General features: G+C 47.6%; 1 protein-coding gene across 6 annotated transcripts in view; it reads left to right on the top strand.

The window, feature by feature from the left end:
- smg1 (SMG1 nonsense mediated mRNA decay associated PI3K related kinase) overlaps positions 1–13,140 on the top strand; it is a 43,388-nt gene extending 30,248 nt beyond the window's left edge. For 5 of the 6 annotated variants that reach the window (XM_047327998.1, XM_047327996.1, XM_035614593.2 and 2 more), the window contains exons 44-65: positions 34–172; positions 340–449; positions 581–799; positions 1,124–1,317; positions 2,871–3,043; positions 3,135–3,414; positions 4,319–4,591; positions 4,742–4,976; positions 5,120–5,331; positions 5,540–5,696; positions 6,272–6,461; positions 6,577–6,857; positions 6,950–7,159; positions 7,286–7,423; positions 8,658–8,810; positions 8,897–9,076; positions 9,174–9,401; positions 9,502–9,713; positions 9,807–9,907; positions 10,151–10,327; positions 11,075–11,181; positions 12,020–13,140. In XM_047327998.1, coding sequence (XP_047183954.1) covers positions 34–172; positions 340–449; positions 581–799; positions 1,124–1,317; positions 2,871–3,043; positions 3,135–3,414; positions 4,319–4,591; positions 4,742–4,976; positions 5,120–5,331; positions 5,540–5,696; positions 6,272–6,461; positions 6,577–6,857; positions 6,950–7,159; positions 7,286–7,423; positions 8,658–8,810; positions 8,897–9,076; positions 9,174–9,401; positions 9,502–9,713; positions 9,807–9,907; positions 10,151–10,327; positions 11,075–11,181; positions 12,020–12,097 — 4,047 coding nt within the window. In that variant the 3' untranslated portion in view covers positions 12,098–13,140. The remainder of the gene's footprint in view (positions 1–33; positions 173–339; positions 450–580; positions 800–1,123; positions 1,318–2,870; positions 3,044–3,134; positions 3,415–4,318; positions 4,592–4,741; positions 4,977–5,119; positions 5,332–5,539; positions 5,697–6,271; positions 6,462–6,576; positions 6,858–6,949; positions 7,160–7,285; positions 7,424–8,657; positions 8,811–8,896; positions 9,077–9,173; positions 9,402–9,501; positions 9,714–9,806; positions 9,908–10,150; positions 10,328–11,074; positions 11,182–12,019) is intronic. The other variant, XM_047327997.1, reaches the window with a different exon arrangement.
- The last annotated feature ends 834 nt before the right edge of the window (positions 13,141–13,974 follow it).

Raw genomic sequence — 13,974 nt, 5'->3', positions numbered from 1 at the left:
TTGTTTGATCTTCGCTTTCCTCGTCTGCTGCAGTCCTATGCCAGATCCACTGCCGTCATGTCGATGGTGGGATACATCATTGGCCTGGGTGACCGTCACCTGGACAACGTGCTGATTGACATGACCACTGGAGAGGTGGTGCACATTGACTACAACGTGTGCTTTGAAAAAGGTCAGTTTGCAGAGAATAATATTAAAGCCCTTTCATGTCCGACATACAGAATGTGCCTTGTCTCATCAGCTGCTGTGTCTGACTTGTCCCTTGGATTAGAAGGACTGCACCATAAACATGTTGTAGAGGAAGTGGCGAATTGACGGTGTGTGTTTGTTTTTCATCAGGCAAAAGCCTGCGGGTGCCGGAGAAGGTGCCATTCAGGATGACCCACAATATTGAGACTGCTCTGGGAGTCACTGGGGTGGAGGGTATCTTCAGGCTGTCCTGTGAACAGGTTACTGTCATATCTGCCTCACACACTGAAATGTGTCCATGCATTTTCAGTTTACAACAAGAAATCGGTCGTGCAGGACTTGATGCTGTGTCTCTTTAGAATGAGCGCTGAAGAGAGATGTGTGGTTTCAGGTGGTTCAAATGATGCGCCGGGGCAGAGAGACTCTGCTGACTCTGCTGGAGGCCTTCGTCTACGACCCCCTGGTGGACTGGACCGCTGGGGGGGAGGTGGGCTTCGCCGGTGCCGTGTACGGAGGGGGAGGCCAACAGGCCGACAGCAAGCAGAGCAAGAGGGAGATGGAGCGAGACATCACACGCTCGCTGTTCTCCTCCAGGGTGGCCGAGATCAAGGTGAGAGTCCTCCCACCTCAGCTCATTAGTCAAACTAACTTTTTTTATTTCTCCTTAGATACATCTTAGTTCAGAGGTTTTCTCTGTCTTCCTAGAATAAAATTCCAATTCCTGGTGTCACAATGAATACCCACTCTTTTATTTTAGGTGAGGTATAAACTGTTGGTACAAGATTATCTTCCAACTCAAGGAAATGAAACATCCAGATACTTTAACGATAGAGAACCTGACATGTATTATTTCAGTACTGCACACAAATGATTCAGAAGCAAAGCCACGTGAGGGTTATGAGTTTGATCAGTGCGCCGTGTGGACGTTGAACAGGTGAACTGGTTCAAGAACCGTGACGAGATGCTGGCAGTGCTGCCGCAAGTGGAGGAGGGCGTGGAGGAGTACTTGGTCCTCCAGGAGCTGCTCTGCCAGGGGGAGAAACTCCAGGCCAAGCTGCAGGAGGAGATCAGCTTTCTGGAAGGGGCGGAGAACCACCCGGACCACCTCATCCTCACCCTGGAGCAAAGGTCTGAGTCCGTAGGATGCTCGCTTACCCCTGACGCCATGTAGAGAGTCTGACGCTGAGATACAGTAACACCTTTATATGCTCTATAGGCAACTCTTAAAACTGTCAAGACTGTAAATGTTTCTGAGGGTTTGTAATGTTTTTAAAGTGTAGTTACCAATTCAGCAAATGTAGGTGATTGTAATATTTTTATTTCTATATTCATAGATTCGAACTTAATAATGGATCATTGTGATTTATTTAGTTTAATCTTCCAAATGTTCAATCAGGGAATAGACTCATTACTCACATTCTACGCTACAATAATTTGTAAATAATGTTAACTAAAGGTTTTAATTAGGGATCGACCAATACAGATTTTTTAGGGCCAATGCCGATACAGATTTTTTTTTTCATCCGCCTTAGCTGATGATTGAAACGGACTGCCGATTTTCTTGAGCCGATATTTGGAGCTGATACTACTTTTGCTCCCTCAATTTAATAGTTAAATAGAATTAAATTCAGCGGGTTCTCTCGTCTCATCTGAGGTCTTAGTCCAAGTGGGGTTATGGCCAAGGCCGTGGCTCGCCTCCCTGACTTGAGGGAGACGAGGCTCACGTCGCTCTGGAGCATCTCGGGAGTTCCCACCGCACCGGGACTCGTCCGCCCGCGAACGGGATCCCCTGCGCCAAGCAGGCGGCGCGGTCAGCACGGAGACTAAAAAAGTCCACAAGCAGCCGCGCCCGACTCTGTGCGGGGCCCGACGGGGGGCGCCGCCAGTCCCTGCCTGCCGAAGCAGAGAGGGGAAAGGTGGGGAAGAGAAGGAGGGTACGGGGGTAGAAGAGCCAGCCGATGAGCAGAGAGAGCGTGAGGACGTGGAGGATGCGTACAATAGCAACCACGAGCCTCGCACCCGTCCATCGGCGGCCCCCCCCGAGATCAAAAAGTCAATTTCCACGAGGCAAAGGGTTTGGAGAAAAAGGAGAAAGACACAAACCCACCGGGCGCTCCGTCCACCCGATAAATCGGTCGAACAATAGTTATAATTAATACTTTTGACTCATAAATATAATATATTAAAGTATATACAGTATATAATTTTGACTTTCAGTTTGTAGAAAACATTGATTAAGGGAATAAACTTTTTGAGCTGCTGTTGCAGTTTTTGAAATGGTTTGGGCGATATGGCCAAAATTGTTATCATGATAAATTTTTTATTGGTAGTATTATTGTTAATTTAGTAAGTCAATTTGTTTCTTTTAAGTCAAAAACGCCAGGCAGCTATGTGGGTTTGGATACTTGCTTAACAGCCAAATGTTTCTTAAATCTGAGGTAGAACATTCAAAAGGATTATGTGTTGGACATCGTGGTTTTGGTCCACGGATTTTAGATCCCATTGTATGTTGAGCTTATGTAATATTGATTTAGAATATCATAATTATTGTTATCATTTTATTTCCTTATTTATGTGGTTCAGATCTCCTCTTCTTACTGTAAACGGAGACGGTCAGACAAATACTGTCCAACAATGTGCAGCAGCACACTAAAGCTCATTGACCCGCTGTCCTGTCGCAGGTATTCTGAACACACTCAGCTGCAGTCGCGGCAGCGCACGGTGCAGGAAGCCATCCAGAACAAGCTGGCCGACCTAGACCAGTGGATCTCTCAGTACCAGGCGGCGTTCGCCAACCTGGAGGCCACCCAGCTGGCCAGCCTGCTGCAGGACATCAACAGCCCCATCGATCTGGGTCAGTCCCACTGCCAGGCTTCATCGAACATTGGATTATAGTTTCCTTGAGCTGTTTTACAACTTTTTTTGTTGTCATCCAATTCTTCCAGGTCCTCCGAGCTATGTGCCAGCCACAGCCTTCCTACAGAACGCGGGCCAGGCCCACCTGATCAGCCAGTGCGAGAGCCTGGAGGCGGAGTTGAGCTCCCTGCTGCAGCAGCGTCGTGGGGCCCTTCATGGCTGTCTGGAGCAGCTGCACAGCTATGCCACAGTGGCCCTGCTCTACCCACGTGCCACTCTGCTGCTGCACCGGGCCCACCAGTGGAAGACCTGGTTGGAGGAGCTGCTCAGAGACATGACGGTGGAACACTGCCAGCACTTGTACAGACAGTAAGAGACTGAAACTATTAACATCCTTCAAACCATCAGTTTGATTCATTCTACTGACCTGCCAATTAGGACATAGACAGAGATGGTGTGTAATAACTGGATATATAATAACTTCTAAAACCACGAAACACAACACGCTCCCTCCGCTCCACTCTCTGAAACCTCCTAAACTTACCCAGAACCAGACTTAAGACTATGGGAGATAGGGCCTTCTGTGCTGCTGCCCCCACGCCCTTTTTTTTTAAAAAAATAAATAAAAAACTTTTACTTTTAATTTTATTTTTAACAAAACTGCTTTTAACCTGTAGCCCTTTGAGATCTTTTGATGAAAAGGGCGCTATAAATAAAGTGTATTTATTTATTTTATTTATTTATATATTGCACACATGCACATGAGATAGACATATTACATATTACCTCACGTGTGTGACCTGAAAACGCAAGCAACCTAATAAAGGAGCCCGCCACCCAACAGTTGCCCCCCTTTCATCTCCTCGTCTTAAAGGTCCCATATTTTAAACCTTGCTGGTGCTTTATTTAATTTTTGATATCCTTAAGAAGATATATTTGTTATTTTAGTACCAAAAACATCTAATTATGGTTTCATAGCTCTTTTTTTCATGAGCACTGCAAAGAAACAGTTAGATTTTGAGAGAGATCTGCAGAGGGACTGGAAGCTGGACAAAGCGTGCCATGACAAAACGTGACATGAAGCTGATGCTGGGGCAGAGACGGCAGTTGTTCTGGACGGTGAAGGAGCACGCGCTCCCCAGAACAGCCAGCATCTCTGCCCCAGCAATAGCTCCACTCCGCGGCCGACACTGGTTACAGAATTTTGTATTAATATCCCTAGGGTTCCTGTGCAATGATGTAGAAAACTCATCACGCCCTCCTCCCTCCACAGATACGAGGTGCAGTTTGCCCCCAAGCTTCCTGCGGCCTCTTGCCAGTTCCTGTCCAGTGTGGAGTTGACTCTGCAGCACCAAGTGGCCGACACCAATGAGTGCGTGATGCACCAAGCGGAGCGACTCAAGGCCGAGGGTACGACTGTGGCTGACTGCGAGGAGCAGCTGCAGGAGATCGAGCACTGCATCACAGTGTTCTTGAGGGAGAACGGAGAACCGGGATCCCTTAGCCTCGCTGGAATCATCACATCCGCCCTCTGTACACTCTGCAGGTGAAAGACTCTCAGACTCATGGAAAGTAGATGTAGAGATACATTTGAATAACCACTGTATTTTTGGAAAGTGAAACTGAGAAAATAAAGGGTTTTGATAAAAGTTTGAGGTGAGCAGTAGGAAGTCACCATGTCCTGTCCTTCATCCAGGCGGAACCTGGTGATGGAGGGGGCAGCGGCCAGTGCCGGGGAGCAGTTGGTGGACCTGACCTCTCGGGATGGGGCGTGGTTCCTGGAGGAGCTCTGCAGTATGATGGGAAATGTCAGTGCCCTGGTGACACTGCTACAACACTGCCCACTCCTGCCCCACGACCTGGAGCTGCCTGCGCCTTCAACCACCACACAGGCTGTGTACCTGGCCAATGCTGTGTACACCTGCTTACAGGTAGGAGAAAACACAACCGGTCACAACTAGAAGCAATCTGGTCTCTGGACGGAAATGAGGCACTCTGTAAAAATCTATCTAGCGTGGCAGCGTCTGTTCCTCTGTAAGAAAGAAACACTGACGCGTCTCCTTGTTCGCTGCAGGAGCTGAACACCAACTTCCGACAGATCATCTTCCCAGAGGCTCTGCACTGTATGATCAAAGGAGAGCCCACCCTGGAGTCCATGTTGGCCGAGCTGGAGCAGCTGGTGGAGCAAAGCTCTGACGGTCTGGGCCTGCTTGGCCTGGCCGACAGCCTGCAGGCCTCCACTGGCCTGGACCCCGACGGGCACAACCACTGCTTCCACATCTCCAGGTGAATAGCTGCTAGACAGAAGGAGACGCGTTCCATGTAGGAAGTTCATGCTAGTTGCTCCAATTACCATCGTTTTCCTTGAGTCTCCCAATTGAGGTTGTGAATGGAAAGTTACCAGGACAGAAAGAGTCACAACAGCCTTACACACTTAAAGAACACACAAGTGGAATTATAATTATGATTGATAGATAACATGTTCTGTGCTCAGGATGCTGCGTGCTCAGTACTCTGAGCTGATCCAGCCTCGCAGCCTGGAAGGACCAGGCCAGGACACACCCAAGATGTCTGCGGGCCAGATGCTGTTGGTGGCCTTCGATGGCATGTTCACGCAGCTTGAGACGGCCTTCGGGCAGCTCACAGAGAAGGTACCACCCACGCTCTTCTTCAGATAGATATTGTCAGGTCTATTTCATTTTTTTATTCTTTTTTAAAAGATTTTCTGTCCTCTTGAATCCAGTCTAGATCTGACTTTATGTTCTTCTCACTTCTACACCAAAAGCTATTTAGCAAAGTGTTTGAAATTAGATTTTCAAAGACTACATATTATATCATATATTATGTTATGGGCCTGCATCTGAGCTTGGTTGTAGGGATTATTCAGTCCGGTCTGGTGTAGGAACATACAGCGGTTTGATTTTACAAATCCGTATCGCAGGTCGTGACAAATTCAGAAGGAGCCTCCATTAGAAGACTCAGCCAAAATGGCTACATTTCAAATTTGCAGTCAACAAAGTTAAGATTGTTTTGACTGGCCTGACCATATATTTTGGGAATGAGCAGCTGCCGTTGCATCCAGTCTCAAACGGGTACATACTGACCTCTAGCACACGGGGCAAAAGTATTTGTATCCAGTGGTGATCATGAGCGAGTGATTGTACATTGACCCGAGGTTATTTATGGTCACAATACAGAAAGTTTCTCTGCTCGTCATTCTCCTCAGCTGAGTTCTCTGGAGGTGCCGTCAGCTTGGAGGAAGGTGGATGTTCTGAGGGAGGCCCGGGCTACACAGCTCCACTTCTTTGATAGTCCGACTCAGCGACAGCTGATGGAAGAGGTCTTCTTCCTCAAGAGACTTCACACCATCCGGGATTTCTTCAGGCTCTGCTCCTCCTTCGCTCAGACTCTGTCTGGTAAGAGATTTTCACTGCAACATGAAAGCCTCAAGTCACAGCCACATACTCACTGGCTGGCTTTAAATCCATTGTTTTAGTTGAACCTTGTGTGTGACAATTCTAACGTGTCCAGGTACGTGTCCCTCAGCCGAGGACCTGTTGCCTACAAATGGACCCGTCGGTTTGGGGAAGCCACTGTACCAGCGGCCCAGTCCAACAGGGCCTGGTGTGGCCATGGTGAGCGAGGAGCAGATGACCCGGCCCATCAAGGCCTTCACAGCAGAGTTTGTCCGCCAGATGCTCATGGGCCTGCCCAGCCACGCCCTCAGCCTGGCCCTCTGCAGCAGCATGTCTGCCCTTGGCCTGGACGTCGTCACCCAGGTGGAGGCAAAGGACTTTGGTGCAGAGAGCAAGGTACCAGTATGAAAATGTGTGAGGTTTGATTATCATTCCAGTCATGTGTATTTGAGCAGTGAGTTCTGATATGAGTGCCGGTGTCCCTGAAGGTGTCCCTGGATGAGCTGTGTAAGAAGGCAGTGGAGCAGAGCCAGGCATCGGGCAGGGTCTCCCAGCTGCTGCTCAACAGAGCCACGGTCCTGGCATCCTCCTACGACACGGCCTGGAAGAAAGTGGACCTGCTGAGGAGGCTGGATGGCAACCTGGAGGCTGCCAAGGCCAGTCTGCAGAGGAGCCAGCTGCACATTGCAATGTTCCAGGTACACACACATCCTGTTTAAATACTCCCATGGCATTCACCAACACTGATATATATAAAAATACTGCGGGTCTGGAGTGTGCTAAAGGTCATGGACTGACTCACTTGTTCTTGTTTCCACGTCCAGTGGCAGCACGAGGACGTTCTGAGCCCCAACAATCAGCCAATCAGCGTCAGCATCCCTCCTCGCTCCATCATCCTCAGCAACATGAAGAAGAAGCTGTACAAGCTCAGTCAGGACGAGGGAGCGATCGTCGCCATCCAGGTCCGTCACACACCACACAAGATGCCTCTAAAAGCTCTGAATCAGGTGTAAACATGAAATACATTATTAGTACATTTCACCTTCCTGACATGAATGTCATTGCGTCACAATGTATTTAATTGGTCATGTCTCCAAAATGTCGACGGCAAGTAAAATGTGTGTGCGTCTCATTCAGCTCTAAAAGAAGAAGTATGGAGTTTTGAATGATTCCTGATCATCTTTTTTTTTTATATTGTTTTTGTTGTAGTTTTAGTGACTCATTTACACTGAGTTTGGTGAGTAACACTGAATGTTACCTCGTAGTTTTCTAAACAATGTAAAGGAGAACGTCCTCTGGATCATGGTGATTGTCTTCAGACATAAATCATGTTTTGCCGGGGCCAGGATTATAGATTCACGAGGTCATGAATTCCCCCAAAGTACAACTCTCAAAACATTTTTGAATGCACATTAATGATAGTGACTTTTTTAATTTCTACGTTAAAAAAAATAAATAATAAAGTTTCATATATTCACAGGGGTCCTACGCAGTATGGAAAAGAAAGGGTATTTGGTTTTAGTAATTTCCAGGTATGGAAAAAAGAAGAGTATGGAAAATATTAGCGTTTCAAGACTGAAGTCTTAACAGATGTGAATCCAAAGATTTTAGAATCTGTCTCAATCTCTCTAGTCTCCTGAATCATTTTCCCACAGTCAGTGATAAACGTCGCCATAGCAACGCACTCTCTGTACCTGCCACTGTCACGACTGTATCTACAGAGCAGTATGTGACTGCGACAGGCAGATGATAAGTAGTTCCTATCAACTGTACGTTATTTAGATGATCCTGGTTACAGATAGTTCACTTTGATTCTGGAAAAAGTCTGGACTTTTGAAATTTGATATGTGTAGATCTGTTCTGGGACAACAGGACTCATGGACAGTTTTGTTCTGAGCCCGTCTTTTAATTAATAGTCATGTTTTTGATCAGTTTTTTACAGACCTAGCCTATTTATATTAGAGTTGCCTCTCACTCCCCCAAGATTTGATACAGAATTTTTGGGTATAAATTGTAGCGCTGCTGTCAAGTGGGATCATATTTTTTCAGAGCATTTGAAGTGACTGTCCCTAGGTAGTTATGTCTCCCAGCAAATAGAGCAAAGTTATAAAATGTCAAATAACGATGAAGAGCACTGACCAATGAGACTTTGGACCCATCCACATCCTGTGTTGTTCTGCTGCCGGTGTCCTCCAGGAGAAGCTGGCGTCTCTTGAAGCCAGCATCGAGCAGCGTCTGAAGTGGGCCGGCGGAGCCAACCCAGCTCTGGCCCCCGTCCTGCAGGACTTTGAGATGACGATCAGGGAGAAACGTGGCATTGTGGCCCGGGAGAACCAGCGCACCAGCCAGGTAACGCGGTCTATGTGGTCAGTGACGGGACTCCTCTGTAGCGACTGCGGCACTAAGAGAACATTTTTCTTGCTGTCTGTTTCCAGGTCACTTTCTTATGCTCCACCATCCTGAACTTTGAGGGTCTTCGGACACGATCCCCTGAGGCCCTCAACATGGACGCGGCGCTGTTTGAGCTGCTGAAGCGCTGCCAGCAGACCTGCTCCTACTCTGCCCAGTTCAGCAGCGTGGTGTCTCCACTGGAGCTGCAGCTTCTGCACAGACTGGTGAGTCTTGACTCCTCGGATGTTTAAACATGCCGACGGGCAGTCGAGGAGAAAGGAGGGGCTCGGTAACATTTTGGCTGTTTGTCAATCAATACAGAGTCCACTGCGGGACCTGCCCATAGGCAGCCCCGATTGGCTGAGCTGTGCCCAGAGGCAGCTGGAGGAGGAGCTGAGCGCCGAGCAGAGGACCCAGGAGGAGCGAGACCAGCAGCTGGAGTCCTGCGGGGAGACACTGCAGCTCCTGGTCGACTCCATTAAAACCATCCTCTCCAACCACAACCGCCAACTGGCCGATGTCAAACACCTGCTGAGAGCCATGGCTAAGGTACAGGCGAGAACACACAACATGCTGTGTTCATCTGTTTGTCATTTCTGTGTATGTAGAATCCTGGTGTCCTGAGCTCTGTGACGCCTCTGTTGTACAGGACGAGGAGGCGGCGATGGCAGATGGTGAAGAGGTGGCCTACGAGGGCAGCGTGCGCCTCTTCCTGTTGGAGTACAAAGCGTGGCAGGACAACATCCAGCTGGTCTTGTTCACCGTGGTCCAGGCCAGTGGGCAGCCTCGCAGCCAGGAGCAGGTGGAACTGCTGGAGGAGATCCCTGCTACTCTGAAGGAACTGCACTGCCAGAGCCAGAGGTGCTGCCAGACACACAAGTTTCCTCCTGTACACACCTCAGGTCCCCTGATATGTCCTGCATTAATCCTGTATGTGTTTTTTTGTCACTGCAGTGTGTACAATGGCCTGGTGGGCTTTGCCTCCCCGCTGGTGACGGACAGAGACGGTGAATGTGCCAGTCCTGTTTTGGCAGCACAGACGAGCTTTGCAGCAGGTATGACTTCACAGTTCCCCCAAATCCCCTTGTTGTTGCTGGCTACCACGTTATTCACTCAGTCAGCAGCACTGGATGCCACCTAGAATCTATTTTAGGACAAGGTATTGAAAAAACAAATCTGCACTAGTTTAAACTGGTCACTTTTGGGAAAGAATCACAATCCAAGATCTGAATCACAATTTTTCTCACCATCTATTTCATCTGTCCACTACTAATCAAAGTACTGTGCTCTGACTCCAGCTGTGAGGTGCAGTGGGGTGAAGACCCAGCCGGACTCCATGTCCCAGAATGCACGCAAGGGTCTGCAACGTAACCTCGGAACCCCCACCGACACCCCCCCCAGCACTCTGCTGATGAACAGCAGAGGCCTCAACCCCAGCCCCAAGAGGGCCGTGCGGGACCCAAAGACCGGACGGGGTACTGTTCTGTTCTGTTATCCTTGTTTCTACAGTAACGTCTTGTTTTAGGACTTTTCCTAATTTGATGTGGGCGCCTGTGTCACTATAAAATGAATCTGATTATATGTAGTGTTTGGCCCCAGGTTGATTCAGCTGTATAAAAAACACACGAAACATATGAACATGTAGTAAATGAATTATTTGCAAATAACCACTCGTCCACTCTGTAAGACAAGACACTGGAACATGTTCAAATCCAATCCAAGTGCCTTGACCATGAAGAAAGTAAAAAAAAAAAAAAAAATCATTGAAACAAAACAAATATGGCATCATTCATTTAGAAAAATAACAAAGTATGCCAAAGGGAACAGCAAAGAGTTTATTGATTTACAAATTTGAATTTATATGTATTAAACGTGAAAGAAGACCAAGATCAATGAAGAAAGATTGAAATGGCAAAAATACAAGAGGAAATACATTATTTCAGTTGTCTGAGGAAGTCCTTTTCCCTTCAATCAATTTCTAAGATTTTAAGTACAACTTAATTAGGAAAATAATCAACTTCTACCAGTTCAGGCCCTTCAGACTCTCCCACTCGATCAGTGACCAGGTGACGTGACTTCAGTGTGTGAGGGGTCGGGGTTAGGGGGGACATTGAGATTCAGCCCCAGTGTCTGATCTGGAACATGCATCTTGAGTACCATATCATGATGCATGGTCATGTGACGGGTCACGTGACGTGAACCTGCTGGTGCTGTGTTTCTAGCCGTGCAGGAGAGGAACTCGTACGCGGTCAGCGTGTGGAAGAGAGTGAAGGCCAAGCTGGAGGGTAGAGACGTGGACCCCAACCGGAGGATGAGCGCCACGGAGCAGGTAACGCACGCACGCACGCACGCACGCACGCACGCACGCACGCACGCACGCACGCACGCACGCACACACACACACACGCCTCTGACACAGTTTATTTGTTCTGTAATGAAGATATGTGCCCACCAATGTAATCCTTATTGTATATTAGATGTATTTCTATCTACATAAATGCTATCTTTTCTTTCTTTTTTCTTAGTGCAGAGTAGCCTTTTAGCAGATCAGACTTCATCTGCCAAATCATCTTTGAAACTGGGCTCTTCCGATGCTTGACCCTCAGCAGCATTCGCTCATATAGTCGCTTATCATTAATATTCATAACACTTGTTCTGTGGTGGCCTTGGGTTTCATCTCCCTGCTGAGATTAGGGCTCACGGATATAAAAGCCACTGTAAACAAACTGGACCTGCTGTTAGACAGTGGAACATTTAACACGACACAGAACTTCACCATGTCACTGGGGCCTGAAGGTCCACTTCACTTATCTTGTCTGATTTGATTAGCGCTTTGTAATGCATATTAAGTTTGAACACCTTATTGATGGGCCGATGAAAATGTTCTGTGGCCAGGGGCTTGTGTATAGAACAGTGTCGACCTGTTGTGTGAAAAGTCCAACGGACTTGTGAAAGAGAGGAAAAAACAAACGGGATCTCATCACAGATCTGTGAACGTCACAGCAGGCCCGTCAGTCCTCCTGTACAATCCCATTCAAACTTCTGTCCTTTAGTATTTTTAATATTCAAATTATTTCCAATTTCTTTGCATGAAATTTTTATTTAAATTCCCAAGGCCCGCTTCCTTCTCAGAGTCCTACATCACGTTTCGTGCTGTTTGGTTGCAGGTGGACTTCGTCATCAAGGAGGCCACCAACATTGACAACCTGGCCCAGCTGTACGAGGGCTGGACAGCCTGGGTGTGAACGCTATACTTCTTCATGTCTTTGGTCCAGCGAAGGCTTGGAGATCCACCAGAGTCCAGCGGGTCTGGGGCGTCGGAAACAGCAGCACCGGGCCACACTGCGGCGAGGAAGTGGGGAGCGGATGCTTAGTCTGCCCTCCCACATTCCTGGGCACCCAAACTGGGGCAGCGACCTTGTGGCACCACTGCAACCACACTCCCCCAACCCTCGGCGATGGGGTTACAACGCTTAGTGGGCCTGCGGCCCCCGCCTTTGACCAAGCGAAGCAGTGCGGAATGGGGGAGGGGGGAAGGAGGGCAAAGGCCCCGCCTCACACTCGACTTGGAGAAACCTTCCCCCCTCACCTGCATAGCTCACTATCAAGTTGTCCCCACAAACATCAGTGATCCTGGTGAGGCCGGATGAAGCCGCGGGAGTGGGTTCCCTCTGAAGCACACAGCCGACGTGCTGTGGGTAGGACTTCACGGGGGCTGCAGCTCGGAGGGATTAGGCGTTTAGGTGGCCACTTGTTTTTCTCTTATTGTTTCCTCAACAGCCTTGTGCTTCTGATTGGCCAGTGGGTGACATGGTGGGGCAGCAGTGATCAGAACCAGGTTCACTCCAACCTGACATCAGAACAAATCAAAGTAGAAAGAATCAAACCGTTCCTGGATTGATGAACAGTGAAGACTCTGACACATCTCTGAGGTGATGTCTCGTGTCAGCGATGAAAAGACGAAGTGGAATTGTTTTGTCAGAAGGCTTATTTGAACTCTGTCATGTGAAATGTTTGAGGACGGCTCACGTGAGCGTCGACTGGACACGTACAGGTGAAGAACCTCCGATTCTTTTTTTTTCTTCAGTGTGCATCTGTTGTGCTTTGTAACTATCTCCAGTCCCTGTTCACTCCCCGGCCCTGTTGCTAGCATTTTATTAACCCTGACTGTCTAGTTTTACATTTTTAGTGGGGCAAATTCTGTTTTTGGTGATGGTACAAAATGTGAATTCTTAAAGCTTTTATTGGATTTTGTTGGATGCCAAATAAACATGGAAGTAAGAGTGGATGACTTTCATTTCCTGAGTCTTTCTATCAACAGCATGAGTATTTTGAGAGAAGGAAATGTATTTTGCATGCACATACTTCTTTCCCCCCTCTGCAGCATGCAGAACATTTCAAGACTTTTATTCATCCCCTCATCTATATTCATTTTTCAACTGTCCCAAAAACCATCGTAACAAAATGTTTTGTGGCACAACCATCTATAAAAATGGACTTGGTCACTGGGTCAGGAAAATGGAGCCAATTGCCTGAAGCCTGTATTCTCTGGAGTCACCAGCAGAGGACGTGATAAACTGACTCTACTTTTCACTGGATTTATAACGTCAGTAAACATTTTCTTGAGGGGTTTATGGTTCAATCTCTAGTTTCATGTCTTTTTCCAAACTTGATCAATTTTTGTAAATTGTGCTCTACTTTAAGTAAAATGGATGATAAAATACCAAAGCTTGGATACAGCTTGATTGACAGCTAGTACCGTCCAATCGGTGCCTGGTTGCAGGTGTAGGTGGCCGCTCAGTGGACGAGTTCTCAGTCAGACACATACGGAAGTGCTCAACTGCCACAGTGGAATTCAAATTATCTCACGTTATAACGTGACAATTTACTTGTAAAAACATCATAATTTTCTCGGAAACACAGGATAAATAAATCACTCAAACGGTATACTTTTCTCTTTAAAATGAGACCTGTAATAAATTGTTGACGTGACACGCCATGCACGAACTTAAATGACTATAGCCGAAGTAGAAGAAGAAGATGGGGGGTTGACCTCGGACACTCAAGGGGGGTAGGCTCCCCCGAAAGAAAAAGAGTACCTACCTTTTTAGAGGTAGTTACT

Source organism: Scophthalmus maximus, chromosome 17 (genome assembly GCF_022379125.1).
Source record: "Scophthalmus maximus strain ysfricsl-2021 chromosome 17, ASM2237912v1, whole genome shotgun sequence".
NCBI classification, from domain to species: Eukaryota; Metazoa; Chordata; class Actinopteri; order Pleuronectiformes; family Scophthalmidae; genus Scophthalmus; species Scophthalmus maximus.
Note: the sequence above shows the minus strand (reverse complement) of the source record. Positions and strands in the feature narration are given on the sequence as shown.